At 49.7% G+C, this 18,999-nt stretch overlaps 1 protein-coding gene across 1 annotated transcript; it reads right to left on the bottom strand.

Annotated features, from left to right (window-relative positions):
* Nucleotides 1-963: 963 nt before the first annotated feature.
* Nucleotides 964-18,516, bottom strand: LOC119090505 (uncharacterized). Its single transcript, XM_037213322.1, has 3 exons — nt 18,447-18,516; nt 5,245-5,426; nt 964-1,704 (listed from the first exon to the last, which is right to left on the bottom strand). The coding sequence occupies exons 2-3, from the start codon at nt 5,415-5,417 to the stop codon at nt 1,623-1,625; spliced, it is 255 nt and encodes an 84-aa protein (XP_037069217.1). The 5' UTR covers nt 5,418-5,426; nt 18,447-18,516; the 3' UTR covers nt 964-1,622.
* Nucleotides 18,517-18,999: the final 483 nt, after the last annotated feature.

Genomic DNA, 18,999 nt, shown 5'->3' with positions numbered 1-18,999 from the left:
CCGGTCTTCATATGTGCTCGTGATGACCCCGCCGTTCGTCCTCCAAACGCTCACGTCTGTTTTCCCAGCTGATCTTCCAATTCGTTCAAGATGTTTATTTACGTGCACGGAAGAGGCCATCCCTTTTCCTCGCTTCTCCAGGGCCCAACATGGATCCCATGTCGGCTATGGAACCAGCATAACACTTATGACGCTTTCACGATGACATTGTTAGATGGGGAATAAATTCGGCACCAAATCTGAAAATGAAAAACGCGAATGCACGAAAAATGAACTAGGGAGGAGCGAAGCCCGCGGTTTGACGTCAGAGCTATCAAGACCGCCGTAAATTCTTAAATATGATTTTCATCACGTGCCTTTTCATCACTTAACGCATGCGTTGCTCTATGGGTTGGTTCCCATGGAATCAAATACACAAACGTAAAATGATTACATGGTACCTGATAGCGAAACAAGAACGTTTACGGAGTAACAATTACATATTGTTTTGAGGGACCTGGTGACTGCCGATTGATTTCGTCCCTGTCCTTCCTATTTTCTTTACACTTCAGATTTGGCACCAAATCGGGCGCCTGACTAATAATCTCATCGTGAAAAGACGCAACGTATCCCGGTCGACGCACGATGCCAGCGGCCTGACAGCCTCCTGCCCCGACTCGTGGCGCCGCGCGCGCCACGAGTCGGGGCCAGCCTCTGGACCTCCGATGACGTCATCGTGTCACGTGACGTGATCAGAGCGTCTACACAGTGCGTAGGTCGGGACAATCCTTGGGTGGACGCTGTGCACCGAGCAGAATGCGCGATGCTCGTTAGTCGTGATTGAACACAGAGGAAGGGGAGTGAAAATTTAAAGAAGAAAAGCTGACAGGCAGCGCCAGAAAACTGCCTTAGCCAGTTTTGACGTTTAAAAGTGTGCCAAATGTCATGAAAAATGTGCCTGAGAACTCTTTGCATGTGAACAAAACTCAGAACAACTGAGTTTAAATGAGAGAGGTCTTGCTGACTCGAAGTCACATTAAAGCTGCGAGAAAGGTTTGAATTATGACGAGCACCAGCGCTAATTGAAACTAGATTCCTAGAGGCATTCGGATTTGATAAAAGCGTGAAGAACGTGCGTTTATCCATTTCCTCAAGGACTTGTTTCATGCTTATGATAAACTGCAATCAGCAGAAAGAAAAATCAAAATGTCTTCCATCAGATAATTTCCGGGGATAATATGCCTGCGGAGTTCTTGTTCCAACCAGCATGGGTGTCAAAGTCTAATCCATCAGTAAAGAGACCATAGTCACATAGGCAAGCGCAAGAGTTCACGTGCATCGGGTCTCCCCAGAGGAAACAAAACTGAACTAAATATCTATCATAGCACATTTCTCTGCCAGCAAGCTCCTCCTCCCTGCAAGCTGCCAGCAAGCTCCTCCCCGCGCTGGTACGGTGGTAGGGTCAGACTGTGACCCTCCATCCACCCGCCCTGCGCGACGGCGCCAGGTCGCGCCGAAAGGCCGGCGACACTGTCGGCTGACCGGCCCGGCCTCTGGAGGTCTCGCCATCGGCGCTGCCGTCAACACAGGGCGCCCTCTCCGCCAGCCGCCCTCGCGCCCGGCGCCGGCCGCTTCCGCCGCGCTCAGTACCGCAGCTCGTGGATGACGTCACCCAACGACGTCACCGTGCGCCACCTCCGAACGCGCGTGCTGCGCTTACCGAACCTGCAAAACCGGGTCAGCTGATTAGGCGGGTGTCGACGAACCGCGTTCGCGCATCCAGCCGACATGTAAAGCGGCACGGCTGTTCGCGGAAGACGCGGCGGGATAATTAAACCGGCGAGCGCCGACACGACAGGCGACACGGTCCGTTGCGCGCCCCCTCGATCGGCTCCAGATGCGCGCTGATTATAGCCCGCTAAGTAGCCGCGAGCACGAAATCATGCTCCTCCGAGCCCGTAATGACGGGACTAAACTTGGGGCTGCTCTCAGCGGCGGCCGATCGCGGGGGCTGCGGACGGCCCCTGGGAAGCCAGGAGTTGCCCGGTCTCAGCCCAGGGGGCTTGGCCAATAACTGCGCGGTCGACAATGCATAAATCATGGCCGCCGCACCCAGCGGGACTCAGCGCCGGTGGACCACCGCACGCGTGACCGGCAACCCATCAGGCGCTAATTTCCGCGGATTACCCAGACGGATGTCACAACGGCGGCGCGCACGGCATGGGGCAAACGTCACCCCTTGGCGACGCACGTGGCGCTCACATCTCGCCCTGCTGGAGACAGCTTGTCTGTGTCTACCGTTTATATGGCCGGCGGTGAGCTGAAGGGGTGCTAGCGTTGTTTGCAACGAGTGGGAAGCGGTCGGCAGCTCGCCGAAGTGCTCGGAAAAACGCAAAGTCGCATCAAACCGTAGCCAAGTGGTACTAACGCAATCCAAATTGGGCGCAGTGATGACACCAACGACAAATTGTCTCGATTATGGCCAAGGACCTTTGGGTTTAGTTTAACTAAATTGCAGCATGCTTGTGAGCTGAAGGATATTTGACCAGCATTCGCGCCAGACACCCATATTTTACATGGAAGCGTGACTGCATTTGAAAGAGGCAGCGCTGCCACATTGGGGCTTCAGCAATCTTGTGATGTTTTACTGGATTCGGATTGTGTGACTCACTTAGTAGTACTGCAGCCTCAACTTTGATTCGTGGTCTTAAACACAATGTCGTGGAGCGGGTGCAGACGTGTTATTCTCAAACCTTCGACCTGTGAGAACTTAGCAGAGCGGGGGAGGCCTGTGTAGTTAGTTTAACGTATATCTTATCATATCTGCGCGGTATGTTTATTGAAATATGGTTATTGGTGGTGGGCTGAAACACTGTTGGAAAGCTGTTGCTAGTCACAGGTATTTGAGAACGACGTGAATAAGTTGAAACTATACGTTACATAAGGTATCTTTCCCGTTACGGCACGCTAACGCTGGTCAGCTCGAAGGCTTTGCTTGCCGGGGTTTCGTGCCAATCTGGCATCACTTTGGTTTGCTATGCTGTGTGAACTCGGCTATCAACTGCACTGGCCCAATGCCTGACAAGTCAATCGCATGCAATGTTCGACGATGATGGCTTCATCATGATCGAGTTGTTATCAGTTGCTTCCTCGATTGTGCTCTGTCTCCGGGGAGCAGAACTTCATAAATTCCATAAGAGGTCATGGTCAATACGTCGTAAGATCTGTCAGATGAACAAACCGTATCTGACGGAAATTTTTAGTGGCTCCTGGGATCAATATATCGCGTTTCCGCGGTAGTTGCAAAGATAGTTGTCTCTGTCGGGTCGTATCTTTCGCGAAACCATGACGCTACCTTTTTCAAACAGGTTCACGCTCAATCATGCTGTGCCCATGTCCATCGAACGAGACTTTACCAAGTTATATGGGATGCCAGGAGTCTGCGCGTTGGCAAGGCTAAATCAAAGGTGAGGTCATGGCCCGAGAACAACTGCAACGGTAGATTGGTTGGTCTGCTGTATTGCATTCGCTGTATTTGCTGGTTTTCGTCGGCTTGCTGTATTGCATTCGCTGTATTTGCCGGTTTTCGTCGGTTTGCTGTATTGTATTGTATTCGCATGTATTTGATTAATTCAGTTCAAGGTGCATACACACCATCAAGAGAGATAAAAGGATGCCTTGCAAAACGCTTTTTGATGCACAGCGGTCGCTCCAAAACGTTCGGAATCCAATGCTTGCTTGCTTGTGTGTGTGCGCGTATGCGCATGCTTACGTAAGCACGCGTGTGCGCGTGTGCAAGCGTGCTCGCACGTACGATGTGTGCGCCAGTGTGTGACCTAGCTTCCGAGCACGTTGGGCCGAAACGCGCAGACAGACCGCGGCACGATCGGCATCAGCTGGTGCGCCGGCTCCGTGGGAAAGGCCCCGGCTCTCGAGTCAGTTTCGAATCGATCAACAGCGCGTGGCACGTCCCGCCTGTAATTGGTCGGGTCTCTGCAGAACTCGCTTATCAGGTGCAGTAGTCAAATGAATTGTGTCATTGGCCCAAGGCCGCGTGGCAACATGGGGTCATGCCAGGGTGCGTACTTTTGTGATCGGCAGCCGTGTGCGGTTGATGTAGCCTGCGGGAGCGTGCCGAAATTTGTGGCCGCCGAATTGTTTTGTGGTTGAGATCAGATCGAGGTGGCGAGATCTGCCGCCTCGCATGTGAGGCCGATCAAAACTGGCACCGCTCTGCCACTGCCGCCTTGCTACGAGCTATAGTGTACGGGACGCCGTAATAAGTTGCACCCCTCGGGCACCGCTCTGCCACTGTCGCCTTGCTACGAGGTAAAGTGTTCGGGACGCCGCAATAAGTTGCACCCCTCTCCCACGCGGTCTTCCCAATCAGTAGACTTAAAAGCTAGTAACTACATGTGCCAAACTTGAATTTCTTCGTTGACGAGGGCGCTGCCTACACATACCGATATTAAGGTCAACAGTGACAGAATAAGACTTGCGTGCGCGGGCAACAAGTCAGACTTGGAGTACTCCGAGTCGCGGAAGCCATGGCACTGATACCTATAAGTTGGTAGTGAAAGAAGTGCTCACGCAAGCCAGCGTGTCACAATCATGGACAAGTCCAGCTAACTTCTTTCTTCGATATAGAAGTACTCCATGCCTGGTTTTGGGGCAAATTGTGCAAGCACAACATAACGCACTTCCGACCTATCGCAAAATAATGGGTATGCGACATATCACTTAAAACAAACCTTAAAAGAGAGCCTGGTGCGTTCAGGAGTGAAGCATCACCATCAGGAACCGCGACGATTGATGATGTCTCAGACCATGATTGGTATTCACGATTATTTTTTTTAAAAAGACTGAAATCGCCTCCGAGTTTTGTTGTTACCGAACTGCTCTCTCAGCCTCCAGGTGCGGTTAATGTGACGCACCTAGCTTATTCCAACTGGAGTTGTTCAACATAAAGAGCTTTTGAACAAGGCGTAGCTTTGTGAACATATCTGCAAAGAGACGTGAACGCTAGACGGCATCGAGGCATCTGGCGTCTCATGGTGGTATGTGTTGGGCTCTTCGTATCTTTAAAGCGTTAACATAATATATGGTTAAAAGGGTATAACTGAAGACGCAAGAGCCTAACTGACGCCAGACGAAGTTTTTTTTGTACTTGGTTAGATCGTGTTCCCAAAGTTGCAACGCCCCTTTTCCCAATCATTCTCTGGATCCGCCTCTGGAAGGGCCGTTACGTGGCACCGGGCGACGTACCGCGGCCGGCCTAGCTTGGTGTAGAAGTCCTTCAGGTCGCTGAGGTAAGAGTCGAGCTCTCCGGAGAGAACGTCGGTGCCGACTGCCGAGCGGCCGGCCCTGCCATCGGAGGCGGCCACCCAGCACTGCAGCGTGAGCACCGCGGCCAGCACCAGCGCCAGCAGCAGCCGCATACCGATCGACTGTGGACAGAGAGCAGCTTCAGGCACAGCGCACGTGGCAGAAGGAGCAGCAAACGTGACAGGAGGAGCAGCACACGTGACAGGAGGAGCAGCGCACGTGACAGGAGGAGCAGCACACGTGACAGGAGGAGCGGCACACGTGACAAGAGGAGCAGCTCACGTGACAGGAGGAGCAGCACACGCGACAGGAGGAGCAGCACACGTGACAGGAGGAGCAGCACACGTGACAGGAGGAGCAGCACACGTGACATGAGGAGCAGCACACGCGACAGGAGGAGCAGCACACGTGACAGGAGGAGCAGCACACGTAACAGGAGGAGCAGCACACGTGACATGAGGAGCAGCACACGCGACAGGAGGAGCAGCACACGTGACAGGAGGAGCAGCACACGTGACAGGAGGAGCAGCACACGTGACAGGAGGAGCAGCACACGTGACAGGAGGAGCAGCGCACGTGATAGGAGGAGCAGCACACGTGACAGGAAGAACAGCGCACGTGACAGGGGGAGCAACCGCATAACCCTCGGCTGTGGGCAGCGGACAGCGCCAAGGGCAGCAGCTGTGGACAGCAGTTAGTGCCAGTGGTAGTAGCAGGCTAGTACCGACTGTCCCATCGAAAAGGAACAGGGAGAGCCCGGCGCTGTGACATCGCTGGCGCATGAAACTATGCCGGGGGCAGCACTGTGGGTAGTAGACAATGTCAGGGGCGGCAGCAGACGTCTTTGGTTGCGGACAGCAGTAAGTGCCAGAAAGTTGCAGCGAAAGTGACAGAAAAGAGAGCAGTACAATCGACAGCTTGTTTTTTTAAAGGTGGGCAGTATCAGCGCCAGCACAGTGAACCGTGTAAAGGCTTCCACAATGGGCGGGAATAGCCAGTACACCGCATCAAAAATTATACAGCTAAGACGGACCGGCGCAACAGCATGCCGTTCGTCAGTGAAAGCCACGGCGGATTGTACAAGGGACGCCAGAACACACAGGGTCAGCAGCGCACGACGGCGAGACAGCACAATAGGTGAGAGGGAGACCATAACTCGGTGCTGTCGCTTACACATTGAACTATACAGTAGATTGCGCCGCGGGCGCTGGCAACAGCGATTTCATGCCACTTGTTGGTACACACGCAGCGTGTTAACAACACAACGAGCCGAGCAGGAAGCTGCACCGTGAACGATGCGAGGGAGCTAGAAGTCGCACAGATCAGTTCTAGGAGTCACAGGGAGTTACATAGGCCAGGACCGACAACAGATGCTTATTGTTCGTCTGTGAACGCTACCAGAAATTACAGCTATAGGGATAACCAGTATCCAGAGCAGCTGCAGAGCTAAGACGGTAAGAAGGCATTCGTCTATGGACAGTGGGCGATGTCCGGTACGACAGGAACCAGAGGTAATGGGGAGTATGCTCTAGGCTAACACCACCGAGTGGAGGGGTCAGTCATTTGACTGTATCAAATGAGCTTAATGTGCCTTAGGAACCCGTACAAATTTTACACTGTTTTTATCTTACAGGTCCAATCGAAGTTGCAGTGTGTCTCTATAGATGCCCTCGGCACCACCTCAGGGAAACGACGCATTCAGTTATCGATCTCGCATGAAGAAGATACGAAGCTGGAAGCAGACGGCTTTGTAGACGGTGAGCGCTGGAGGGAGGGTCTCAGGCGGGTATACTGAAGGGAAGGGTTCAGAGCAGGTGCGCTGAAGGGAAGGGTTCAGAGCAGGTGCGCTGATGGGAAGGGTTCAGAGCAGGTGCGCTGAAGGGAAGGGTTCAGAGCAGGTGCGCTGAAGGGAAGGGTTCAGAGCAGGTGCGCTGAAGGGAAGGGTTCAGAGCAGGTGCGCTGAAGGGAAGGGTTCAGAGCAGGTGCGCTGAAGGGAAGGGTTCAGAGCAGGTGCGCTGAAAGGAAGAGTTCAGAGCAGGTGCGCTGATGGGAAGGGTTCAGAGCAGGTACGCTGAAGGGAAGGCTTCAAAGCAGGTGCGCTCAAGTTTGATGTCATTGTAGGCATAAAACTACCACTACTAATGGTAGCCATCAGCGTCGCGGTAGTTTTAAAGGTAATGGCGACGGGATAGCGCCTCGTGCGGTTACCACAAAACGCCATACATCCGGAGCTCAATTACTTCAAGGAGCGGAGCTCCTCGCATTTAACCGGCCATTAAAAGTAAGTACCGACGAAGGCCACGTTCAGTGCAGGAAATCCGATTTGGAACCGTTGTTTAATTAGTTCAATGAAGGGTGATATGTTATAAAGGTTCTCGGGTCCAACTACTGCTGAGCCGCCGGAGCTTTGATATCGGTGGGACATGCTACGGAAGCTCTTAAGCCGAGATTGTTCCTGAAAGCAGGAAATCCTTTTCTCAGCAGCAGATATGTTCGTAAGGTCAAAATGTGTAACGAGGGAGACTTTCACATCCGACCCAACCTAGCCTGACCACACAATCACACGCCACCAAGCCACATATTCCCCAATAAAGTGCAGGAAGGGGATCGGTCGGGCTTCATCGGTGAACGACACCAGGGGAGATCCCTGCCGCGCGCCAGCCACCGCAGGCAAGACGTGTGCGTCTGGCGTGACGCAGCCCAGCCGGCACTCCGTTGGTGATATCTTAACATTCATCAGTTTCCCGATGGTCCACTGGTGCGCCATAGCGGGGTTATTTAAAGACGGTAGTGCTCGGCTCTTTCGTGCCAAATACCAAGCACTTCTGAAGACGGGGACACTATTTGTTAGCGATGGATCGCGCCCGTTAGCTATGGAAAGCAGGTATTTGGCACATGTGAAAACGTGAAGATTTTCCGTTTAACAATGATAAGATTTTACATTAATTTTTAGAGTAAAGATCTTTTAAAGAAAAAATAATATCCATGAACTCCAATTTTGAGACCAGAGCATGCTGATAACTAAGTTTCGGAAAAATAATTAGGCAATAATTGAGAAAATTCAGGTGCCACAAGGGTGCTGATCCCCTTGCAGGTTAAGGAAGCAATCATTATATCGGGAAAGGCGGCTAAAATGGACTTTCCTTCACTATAGAGCTTCGTCGCGAAGACTTTCGGCTCACCTAAAGTATCGTTCAAACCCAAATTCCAGCTACGCACGCACCGTGACGCAGACTGGCAAGTGGCAAAGAAAGTCCTGAAATTTCCTCTTCATTACACAAGGAAACGCGACACACGTTATCGCGCAATCCATTTAAGGACCGTCGGCGACTGTATAGCGCAATGAGACTAGGACTAAGAGAGCAGAGTGCCAGAGGCTCGGGGGTCATGTTGCAAAGGGATATCAAAGCCCCTCCCCCCTCATACGTTGGAACAGGAGGTGCATACTGTGTCGACAAATTCCTGAACTACTCACCCTAAAACAATCGCCCAGATTTCGTTGATAATGTAGGGAGAAACCAACGTGCTGCGAAATCGAACGAACGAAAAAAAACAGCCTGAAGTTATACAAATGGCTCTACTGCCATCTATCGTGCATGGAGCTCTAAACCACATTTATCCTCAAAGGGGTTAAAGCCATCGAAAATCTGTCGTACCTCATTCCATCGTGAGAACCATAATTCAAAATTTATTCCAAAACGACAGTTTATCTAGTATGGAGCTCAAATGGGAAAAAACCCACATGACGTGATGAACCGGAACATTGTCTTGATCTTAACTGCTACCACCTTTACATACATCGTCACAGATTTGTTCCGCCCTGAATTCTACCTCCAAGCATGTTGCTCTATTCGTGACCAAGAGCATGCAGTTACTTCTGGCAGTCTAAGCGAACGTGACACCACTTCAAGTTGACTCAACCTTCGGTTCGCCACGTCCTGTGGTGTTTTTTGCGATAACTCCTACGCATTTTCAATCAAGTACCAAGTTTATAGTAGGAATACACTTAGGATGAAACGAGTGACAGGGAAATGTCGACATTTTTAGACCTGTCACGACTCGCTTGGGTCAGACGCTATGGTATGGGGTACCGATATAGTGCTGCTGTGTGATAGTTAAAAGAGGCTGCCGCAGGTTCCATGCCAAAGCCACCACTTTGAAGACATTTTGCAGGGAATGGGCGAAGGTTTTCCCGAAAGAAAGACATATACATCGATAAAAGGAATTCCTATGTAACTAACTAGAGCCAAGGTGGGGTGAACTTATTCAGTGTGTGCACAAGAGGGCGCTGTTTAGCACTGCCGTCATTTCAGTGCTAGGTGGGTAGCTGAAGATGCCTTCGAGGCTGGTTTATAAGCGACATTGCCGGACGCGCCGGCGAGTAATCGTCAAATGCTAGCGGTGGGCGTAACCATCGACCAGAGGGGACCTCCAAACCACTCCGGCCGTTGGGTGCACCAGCATGGCTCGTGGGCGCGTGGTACGGGCACGTCCTTGACGAGTGATCGATCCCGTACTGTCTCTCCTCAGTGGAGCAGCGGCCTCGCTGCAGGCGCACGACATCAGCCGCTCGACGGTATTGGCCGTGCCTGCGTCCGTGGCATCCGCACGTGCTGCACGTGCAACACGTGCAGCTGGCAACGGTCACAGCGAGGGCCCCCTGCTAAGCATCGGACGCCGAAAAATCAGCATGACATGTGCACGGTGGAGGGTTCTGATTGTTTGCTTCGCGCTCTACGTCGCGCGGCGTTGTTGCATCACAACATTTCCCGGTCGCTTTCCACCCCGTGTTTTATAAAGCCACGCCAGTCCGTCATAGGCCACTGAGTCGCGCGTATAACCCTCGTGGCAGCCGTTAATGGTGGAGTGTATCAGCTCGTCACAGATTGCGCTCCTTTACTGGGCCGTAACGCTGAGCCGTTGAGCCAGTCGAGAGGTGATGCACCGGTTCCGCGCCACATGGAAGAGAACCGCATTGGCCGTGGTATCTTCCTCGTGCGAACGAGACGCTCATAGTTCTACGTGAATCCGGTCCCCGCGTGGTGATTACCCCACCTTGGACGCCGAGAAGCGTCGGGTGTCCTTCCGAATAAAGCTGGGACTTAAGACAACTGAATATATCCGAGCTTTTTATGAAAAAGCTTGTGACAGCAGATGAAACACAAGTTTCAAAATCATTGCACGACTTAATGGCAAAGTCTTGTATAAGCTGCTAAGGTAGCAGCAGCCCAGGACAACTCGTGGTAATTCCGAAGCTTGGGTGGAACAGTGTGCTCGTCGGAGTAGTGCGTTATAAGTGTAAGCTTGTGTCGCGCCGTTCAGTTCACAAACACGTGTCTCATTCTATTCTGCGTGCTTTAGACCTTTGCTCGGTACGCTGTGCTAACAACATTGAGGCCTCCAGCGCCCCTGAAGGGTATGAATGCCTGCACCGTGCAAGTGACGCTCCCATACTACTACTCTTACTACTATACTACTACTGTACTACTACTATACTACTACTACTGGTACTCTTCCCGTCAATTATGGCTTGGTGTTCCGTGCCAACCACGGGACAGCAATGCTATTTGCGTTCTGAAGCGGAAAACATCGTAAATCATGCATGGAGACGAGGCATTTGCGCTGTTGTGCCTTTCCATGCATTTTTCAATGCTATTGACGGACAACGGCTTTGCTTTGTGCTTACGACCACAAAGCTTTGAAACAATCAAAACAACAGGCAAAATGCATAAGAACTTATCCCTGGAGTTCTGAACACTCCACAACAAACCCTAAGGTTCTTCTTTCCTCAGTACATTATTTCTGGTCATCTTATCTTGGCTGTTTATAAAAACCAGTAAGACGTTCCAAATAGACATCGTTCCGTGATCAGACGGTATCTATATGACCAGCTCAGACCAAGAAGTAAGCGAGTTTAATTTCAATCAGTGGACCTATCTTGTAAACGACTGATTTGCATTCACTTAAAGGAAATGTTTCACATTGGAAGATATTGGCGCAAGCATTATTTATGATTAAACAAGCTCACTTATAGCCATTGGTATATTTTTTAAGTTGAAAAGACTGGTCTAGATAGTGCAATTATCTGGTTAGTGAATACGCTCCTCAATGCGTCATGGTTTGGTTACGTCAGCGTACCTCGCACAGCATTGATTGAGAGCCGATTGGCAGCCGTTATATCTGGAAATCACGCTCACGAACTCCAGATATGAAAGCCTCCACAAATATGTTTCTCTTGTCCTTGGTTACCCCACGGCTTATGGAATCGCAGAACTTGAATGACTTTATTATGACGTCATGAATTCCAATGTGGCTTTGAAACACTTTCACCGCAATACACTCCACACTTTCGCGGGCGTGTAGTTCAGAAACTAGAGGGGCTTAGGTCTTAGGAAGGGCAAGATTGTGCACTGCACTGAAAGTTCTTCAAGGCGGATATTTCAGTTCAAACCCCCATATCAATATGGAACATTCCCTTTCAAGTCAAGTACTTTCAGTCAGTCAGTCAACAGCTCTACTTTTCTTGCAAAAATATCTTTCTCAGACCTGTGTGTCTGATGAACTGGCTACTGGTAACGCACATTTCCACCGAGGATGACATCAGATTGCGTGCGATATTGAAACGTTTCCTCACGAAGATGCAGACTGAGTGCAGCATCTGATCGCCAGTGCGAGTGTTGTTGTTAAAAGGTTTATGTACATCAACACTTTAAGGACCTATGCATCCCTTACTGACGATTATGAGTGTCATGTGGTCTTATATGTGGCAGAGATACACCATACAGAGGGCATTACGATTTACCGCGTGGTCATTTGTTGCCACCACAAGCGAGGAAGCTCACGTCACCTTCATAGGTAATGATGGTCATATGATCATAGGTAATGATCGATTTGACGACCAAGACGACCCATGCAGCTATCAATATAGCTCAGATTTATTCGCCGGCTTGACCAGCACTTCGGTGAAGCAATATTGAAAATTGTCTGGGAGCTAGGTTTTTTCGAAACGCCTCGTTGACGTAACGGACGTTACATCAACGTTATCCCTGGCTGAGCCCGTTGTATGCGCACATTTGCCGGCAATCCGTGCAGCCACTTATATTGTGCATCTGGCTGCAAAATGTGCACACACCGACCGAAACACGCGTATTACAGACCATATCAGACAAACGGCTTCCGCTTGCCTGGCTGCGCGAAGAGACGACACTTCTGATGTCGGTAGTGTCACCACCCGTGACGTATCGTTAACCCGTGTCCCAAACACATGAAGGTCATCCCATTTATCACTTCTAAGCTTTCACCATTCATGGATTACTCAGGAGGACTGATCGTATGACGGTGTTCCACGCACTCGGACATCGGGTAGATGCCTTTCGTTCCGCCCTTCTTTCTTCGATGCACGAAATGCTGACGCTTTGGGCGTACGCATGGCAAAGCATGCAGCCACTTAACAGTGTTTCATATATCAACCATGCGCCTGTTGTACTGATTGGTTTTTCTAAGCTTTCATTGGCTGCGTTAATTTGCGGTATGCTGCGCTTGGGAACACCATATTTATCGTTGCTTGAGTTTTTGACACATGGTCTTGATGACTTGCCATTTGCGCAACTGGAGTTTCTGCATGTTTGAAGAGTGCCTTACCGTCAAATGTCAACACATTACCGCCGCTTTCACGCGGTCGGAGATCGCCACGTCGCCCTCTCTTGTTTTGATGATATATTTTCGTTTCGTCTGGTGACTGATATCAGCGCCGATAAAATACTGTATCGATATCCATGGTGCCATAAATAAACTGGATGGCCGACGATTGTATCATGTCGTTTTACAAATTCGCCTAATTTTTTTGCCGGGGTGGTTTTGAGATCAAAGCCACAAGCGTAGCTTGTCGCAAAAGGCATAGCCCCACCAATTTGGGAGAGCAATCTAAACTCAACGGATCTTTTGTCTGACAAATTTGAACGTCCCGGGAAAGTTATGACACAGCGCGTGTGCTTGAGCCCGATTGTACCGGCCAGACACCATTTGGCCGTCAGAGCCGAAACGAATCATTGCAGCTTTTGGACGCTGACGCACATACCTACCGCCCTTCCGGTGCCCACTATCGACTGAGCTGCACGGACTGTCGTTCCAACGGCGCGTTGGACTGGTTTTACACACAACTCGGAGGTTAGCTGACACCTTAGAAACGGCGCAGCTCAACACGTTTGAACAGGCACTTCACATGGTCACCTGAACATGTCATGTGAATGCTGACTTAGGGGAAGTGATCCACATTTCTATGCGATTTTGAACCGAATTAGAAATCCTGGTGATCTTTCGGTGATGTTCACAAAACTGCCCTTTTAAGACCTAAATCCTTCTAGTTTCTGATTCATACGACCGAAAATTAGGAAGGGTATTTTGGGGAGAGCATTTCTAAGTCACCTTGGCATTCATGACGTCATAATAATGTCATTCAAATCCTGCCATTCAATAAGTCATGCAACAATCAAGGCCAAAAGAAATAAAATTATCGAGGCGTTTATATCTGGTGTCCGTGAGCGCGATTTCCAGATAAAATGGCCGCCAATTGGCTCCCAATCAATGCTGTGCAATGTGCGATGACGTGTTCAAACTGTGACGCATTGAGGAGCTTATTTACTAATCAGAGAATTGTGCTGTCTAGACCAGTCATTTTCACTTAAAAAAGTATACCAATAGTTATGCATGAGCTTGTTTCATCGTACCTGATGCTTGCTTCAAGATCATCTAATGTGAAACATTTCCTTTGATCGCTTGAGCTTCATCAACGTAACGGCTGTAATTGACAGCGCTCAACGCAAACTAGTTACCCCTTTGCGACTGTTGCGAATTGCCAGAACGGTTCGCGAGTTTTCGCACTGAAGTTTTCTGGCTTATTGCGTGGCCGGAGTCTACACATGCATATTGGATACGGGAGGTGGTATAAGAACAGTAATAACGTCACAGGCTTACACAAAGCTTCATCACCTGCAGTTCGTAAGGACGGAACGCTCAACTTGTGCGGTGAAAACTAATGGTTTCGTCCAAGCTTTGTAATGGAAAACAACCTCTGTAACGACCGACGACATAAAGCCCGGCTGTAAGAGACCGGTGTTGGATACAGCACGCCCGACAGGGGCGTGTTTTGTCCCTCAGCTGAGGGAGACTTCTAGTATGCGCAACAGAAATACGTTGTGCGGAGGCAAAGCTGTCGAAAACGCACCACAAAGCTCCAGCGCTGATAAATATAGCACCCCCACACGAAATACACTCGCAGCTGACGCCAGCATAGAACGATTCTAAAAGTGATCAGTGCACGTCATGCATCATTGAGATGCGAATCAATGACACGTGGTTCGAGGCGGTGCCGTACCGACAACGGCGCAGGACTTCCGCGCAGCGAGACAAGCGGACAGTCCCCGGGCAATGTTTGCCAGTCATTCAGGAGTGTTTACAACTGTTAACCCGGATCCGCTTCATGCTGTTCGACGCAAGTCAACGTTGCGTCGTGCGTGGCGGTGCTACGGGCACCAGCAGCGTTGCGTCCTCGCGCAGCGAAGCACGCAAAAATCGCCTGAAATATACCGCGTACATTTGTCTGCGTTTGCACATTCTTCACACAGATGCACAGATGAGCATCTGAGCAGATTGCCATGAAATTTTCAGCTATGACTGGCTTAAACTTCACAACGATCCGCCACTTTGCAATTCATTCAAGGCCAGGAACATCTATTGAATGTTCCTGACCTTGAACAACATCTAACGAACATCTAATAGGGGCACAGAACAGTGTCGCACGGGCAACGTGTAGAAAAGATCGAGGACTTTTGCACAGCTTGCAAACATTAACAACAAGTTACTTTATATTATTGAAACACGATTCTATGCTACGTCACGGGTGGCGGCGTTGCCGCGTCAACGGTATGCTACTTTCGCGCAGCGAAGCGGGCGGGAACCATTTGTCTAAACAAATACATTTAGAGTGTACGTCTTTATATCTGTGTGCTCGCAATGATTTAGCTCATGCACAGCGTAAACGACGGAACAGACTGCCTTGAGCATTGTGCACGCCACAGGTCCAACGCTCGTGACGAACCCCGTCCTATACTGGCGCCAGTCCGATCCTGCTGTCGGTCACATCGCACGCGAGGAGAGCCATTTGTTGACATCTTAAAGGCGGACACCCTTCGCGTGTGTGCCGGGATAAGCAGGTTGCGCAACGATAGACTGCCGTTCAAAACACGGCGCAAAAAAAGAACAACATCAAAAGCTCCGCGCGCCAATTAGGACGACCAGTTTAACCCTATCGACGCTGGAGGATTTTTGGGACTTCGTCCTACCGACGGTCGCCACGTGATCTCTAAATTCGTATCCCCCCCCCCGCCCCACCTACAAATCGACTGTTCTTTACGGCATCATAATACTGGGCACCCGACACACGGAAATACCGAGTCTCCCACCGCACAGGCCATCTCAGTGTAATGCGCTCCACCCCCTCCGCTCCCAGCCTCCTCGGGCGCCATCGGTGTTACGCTTGGCTTGTCTGTTCTTGCGCTTAGACACTGATGCCTTCAACCTTACGTGCAATAGACAACAGGGATTGTGTCCGGAACAATATTGGCCAACTCCGGTCCCACGACGATGCCTGGTAATCTTATCGTGCTTATATGGTTACGTTTATGGCAACATCTCTTGCTCGCGTGGCCGCGTTTATGGCAACAGTTTAACCTCTAAAAGCAACGATACAATTCCCCCTGGAGCTTAACATTGTCTACACAACAGGGTAGAGTTGATCCGTTTACCGACCAGCAGACCCCTCTCTCCGCTCTCTCTCTCTCTCTCTCTCTCTCTCTCTCTCTCTCTCTCTCTCTCTCTCTCTCTCTCTCTCTCTCTCTCTCTCTCTCTCTCTCTCTCTCTCTCTCTCTCTCTCTCTCTCTCTCTCTCTCTCTCTCTCTCTCTCTCTCTCTCTCTCTCTCTCTCTCTCCGCTCTCGACCTCGCTCTCTGCTTTTTCATTTTTCGACAGTAAGCAGATGTCTCCTTTTTTCCAGGGAAGCGCATCAGAAGACGGAATGATTCAATGTCACATCTGGGTGCTAAATTCTTACCTTAGTGTACAAACAGGAGTATGTGGGATAGATGAGTTGTGAATCATTGTGCTGACATTAGTCGACCTTCGATATGTCAGGAAGAACTGACTTACCAATGATATCACTCAAGCATTGATAATACAAAATCAGGAACGTATTCACTAAAAAGAGAAACCGTGTTGGCTAGAGCAGTCCTTGCAGCTTAATTGTACACCAGTAGTTATAAGTGAGCTTTTTTATTACATCTGATGCTTGCTTCAACTTCTTCAATTGTGCAACGTTTCCTGTAACTTAGGTAACACGCGCATCACGCGGTGAGTTCAGGAGCACACTATGACACCGAAAAATGGTCACCTCTTTCCCCTACTTTTTCCAACAACAAAAGAAGACATCAACTTGCTAACCATTAAGCGATAATGCATTGGGTTGGATCGGTTATATCTATGTTAATGTCCCTATCACCCGAGACTATCAAAAAGTTGAACAATGAACCTCATTCACGAGCCATGAAGCACCTTCATGAAGAGCCCTTCCTCTCTGTTAAAACTTTGGCATGGAGCCTCATCACCATTGAAATGTTTAGCACGAGCAATTAGTTCGTAACGCATCATGCGTAATTAAACATGTTGCACGGTTTGGCTAATTACTCCAGATATTTTAAATGCATAAAAAGTGAAAGGCTAGAATGAGCGATGGAAAGGGATGCACCGATAAACGTCACATCTTGCTCTGTACGGCGATTTCTTACAAAAATCTTTCAGCAAAAGTTGGGCATTTTTGTGCAGGATGCAAAATGTCTAAAAAGCCCCTGAAGGTGTCTCCGGAATAACGTCACGGTGGTTTTGAGGGTTGTGGTGAAATCTCAGCTAGTTAAGTTTACATCATTTTTAGAAATATAAAAACTTAAAACGTTTAACCGGGGTGGTTCATGCTCTATGATTTCTTTGCCAATGACGTGTTGGTTACAGCTTGCTGGAAGTTGATAAATAATTTTTTTATCGTAAGAAAAGTTTTTCAGAGCTAGTTTTCTTAACTTAGCACTTTTAAACGCACTATTGTCGTTCTGGCGACTTTCGCAGTCAGGTCATCCATGGTCAAACTTTGTCAATTTTTTGTTACGAGATCTTTACCTTTTAAAGATCATGAGCTGCACTTCTTTTCACAAATATCTCCCAACTTTGGGAGAATTTTGAAAACGCTGTTTTCTCGATTGCCATGACTTGTTTAGTTCCTGATGAAGTCAAACGAGGCAATGCACAAACAACATTCATCCCTTTGACCTGATGTTAAATATCATAGGTGTCTCCTATTGATATCCATTGACGCACATCTGGTGGAGGTTTTCAGGAGCTGTTCAAAATGGTTTTTGATATTTCCGTAGCATAATTACGTTTTGAGATAACATGAGCTGCATGTAAAGCGTTTGTTTGATCCTCTGACCTGGTTTGATGTGTCTAATACCGCGTATAATTTTTTTTATTCACACCTATCGGAAATATTTGTCAAGTCTTGTCCAACACCGTTTTTCCTCTGCATCTGGCTTGCTTGCTTTTTGATGTAGTAGGGAGGCTTCTGACCCTCTTCCTTTTCCCTCCTTCCTTCTCAAAGTACAAATGTGAAGAACACGATCGGAAGGCGAGGGTTAAAAGTCACACGACTGAGTCCGCAAAAGTATCAACAAATGCCCTCTGTGTAGAAGATGTCTTTATTAGTTCTAATTTCGAAAGAAGGAATGCTTTTGACCCTGTAAATATAAAGTTGCATTAAACAGCTCGAGGTGTCTGTCACGTTCAAGCCGGTGTCATAACTTATTTCGCATCTTGCGTGATTTTACTTGCATGACACAAGCCTTCTCAAAATTTTGTTCACGGCGATGAAGCTCATGCGATACAAATTACCCCCATATCCACTCATATACAATGAACAATAAATTGAGAAATCATTTCGGCAGGCAACAATCCACCAGCAGTGAGCACAACGGCGTTCCCACATCGCACCTTGACCAGTGTGTTCAGGAGTACTCCAGTCGGACTCCGGCTGTCCGCGGCGCTCACCTTGCGGAGGAGGCGGGGTGACCCTCTCAGCGGCGTGGCCTGCCGTCGACTGCCGGCGGCGGCGCTCAGGTCGCGCTGCGGCCGGCTGCTGGTCGCGGTGCGGCGTGCCGGTGGCCCTCATGCTGGGGGCGACGGCGCAGGCTGCGCACCGCCCTCCGGTGCTAGGCGCGCGTGGGCGCCTTCGTGAACGTCATGCGGTATTCTGAGCGAGGCAGGCGCGCTTCATGCGGTATTCTGAGCGGGGCAGGCACCCTTCATGCGGTATTCTGAGCGAGGCAGGCACCCACACCCCGGACGCGTAAAAAAAGCTCCGATGCGCCCTATGGGGCGGTCGAATGAGTGCTTGGCGTTGATGTTGTGCATAAGTTTTTATCGCGCAGGCGCCCGGTGCCTGATTTTTATGATTTATTGTACGACCACTTTTTATGGATGGTTGATTCCGCCTTAAGGGTGCAGTCCTATGCAACGCGCTCCTAAGACCGATTCACGAAGGACAACTTCATTTCGGGGGTGACAAGCAGCGCCAAATTCGAGGTCAGTGGTAGAACCTGAC

The sequence above is a fragment of the Pollicipes pollicipes genome, unplaced genomic scaffold, assembly GCF_011947565.3.
Source record: "Pollicipes pollicipes isolate AB1234 unplaced genomic scaffold, Ppol_2.1 Scaffold_3087;HRSCAF=3621_pilon_pilon_pilon, whole genome shotgun sequence".
Lineage (NCBI taxonomy): Eukaryota > Metazoa > Arthropoda > Thecostraca > Pollicipedomorpha > Pollicipedidae > Pollicipes > Pollicipes pollicipes.
This window is presented reverse-complemented; position numbering and strand designations above follow the sequence as displayed.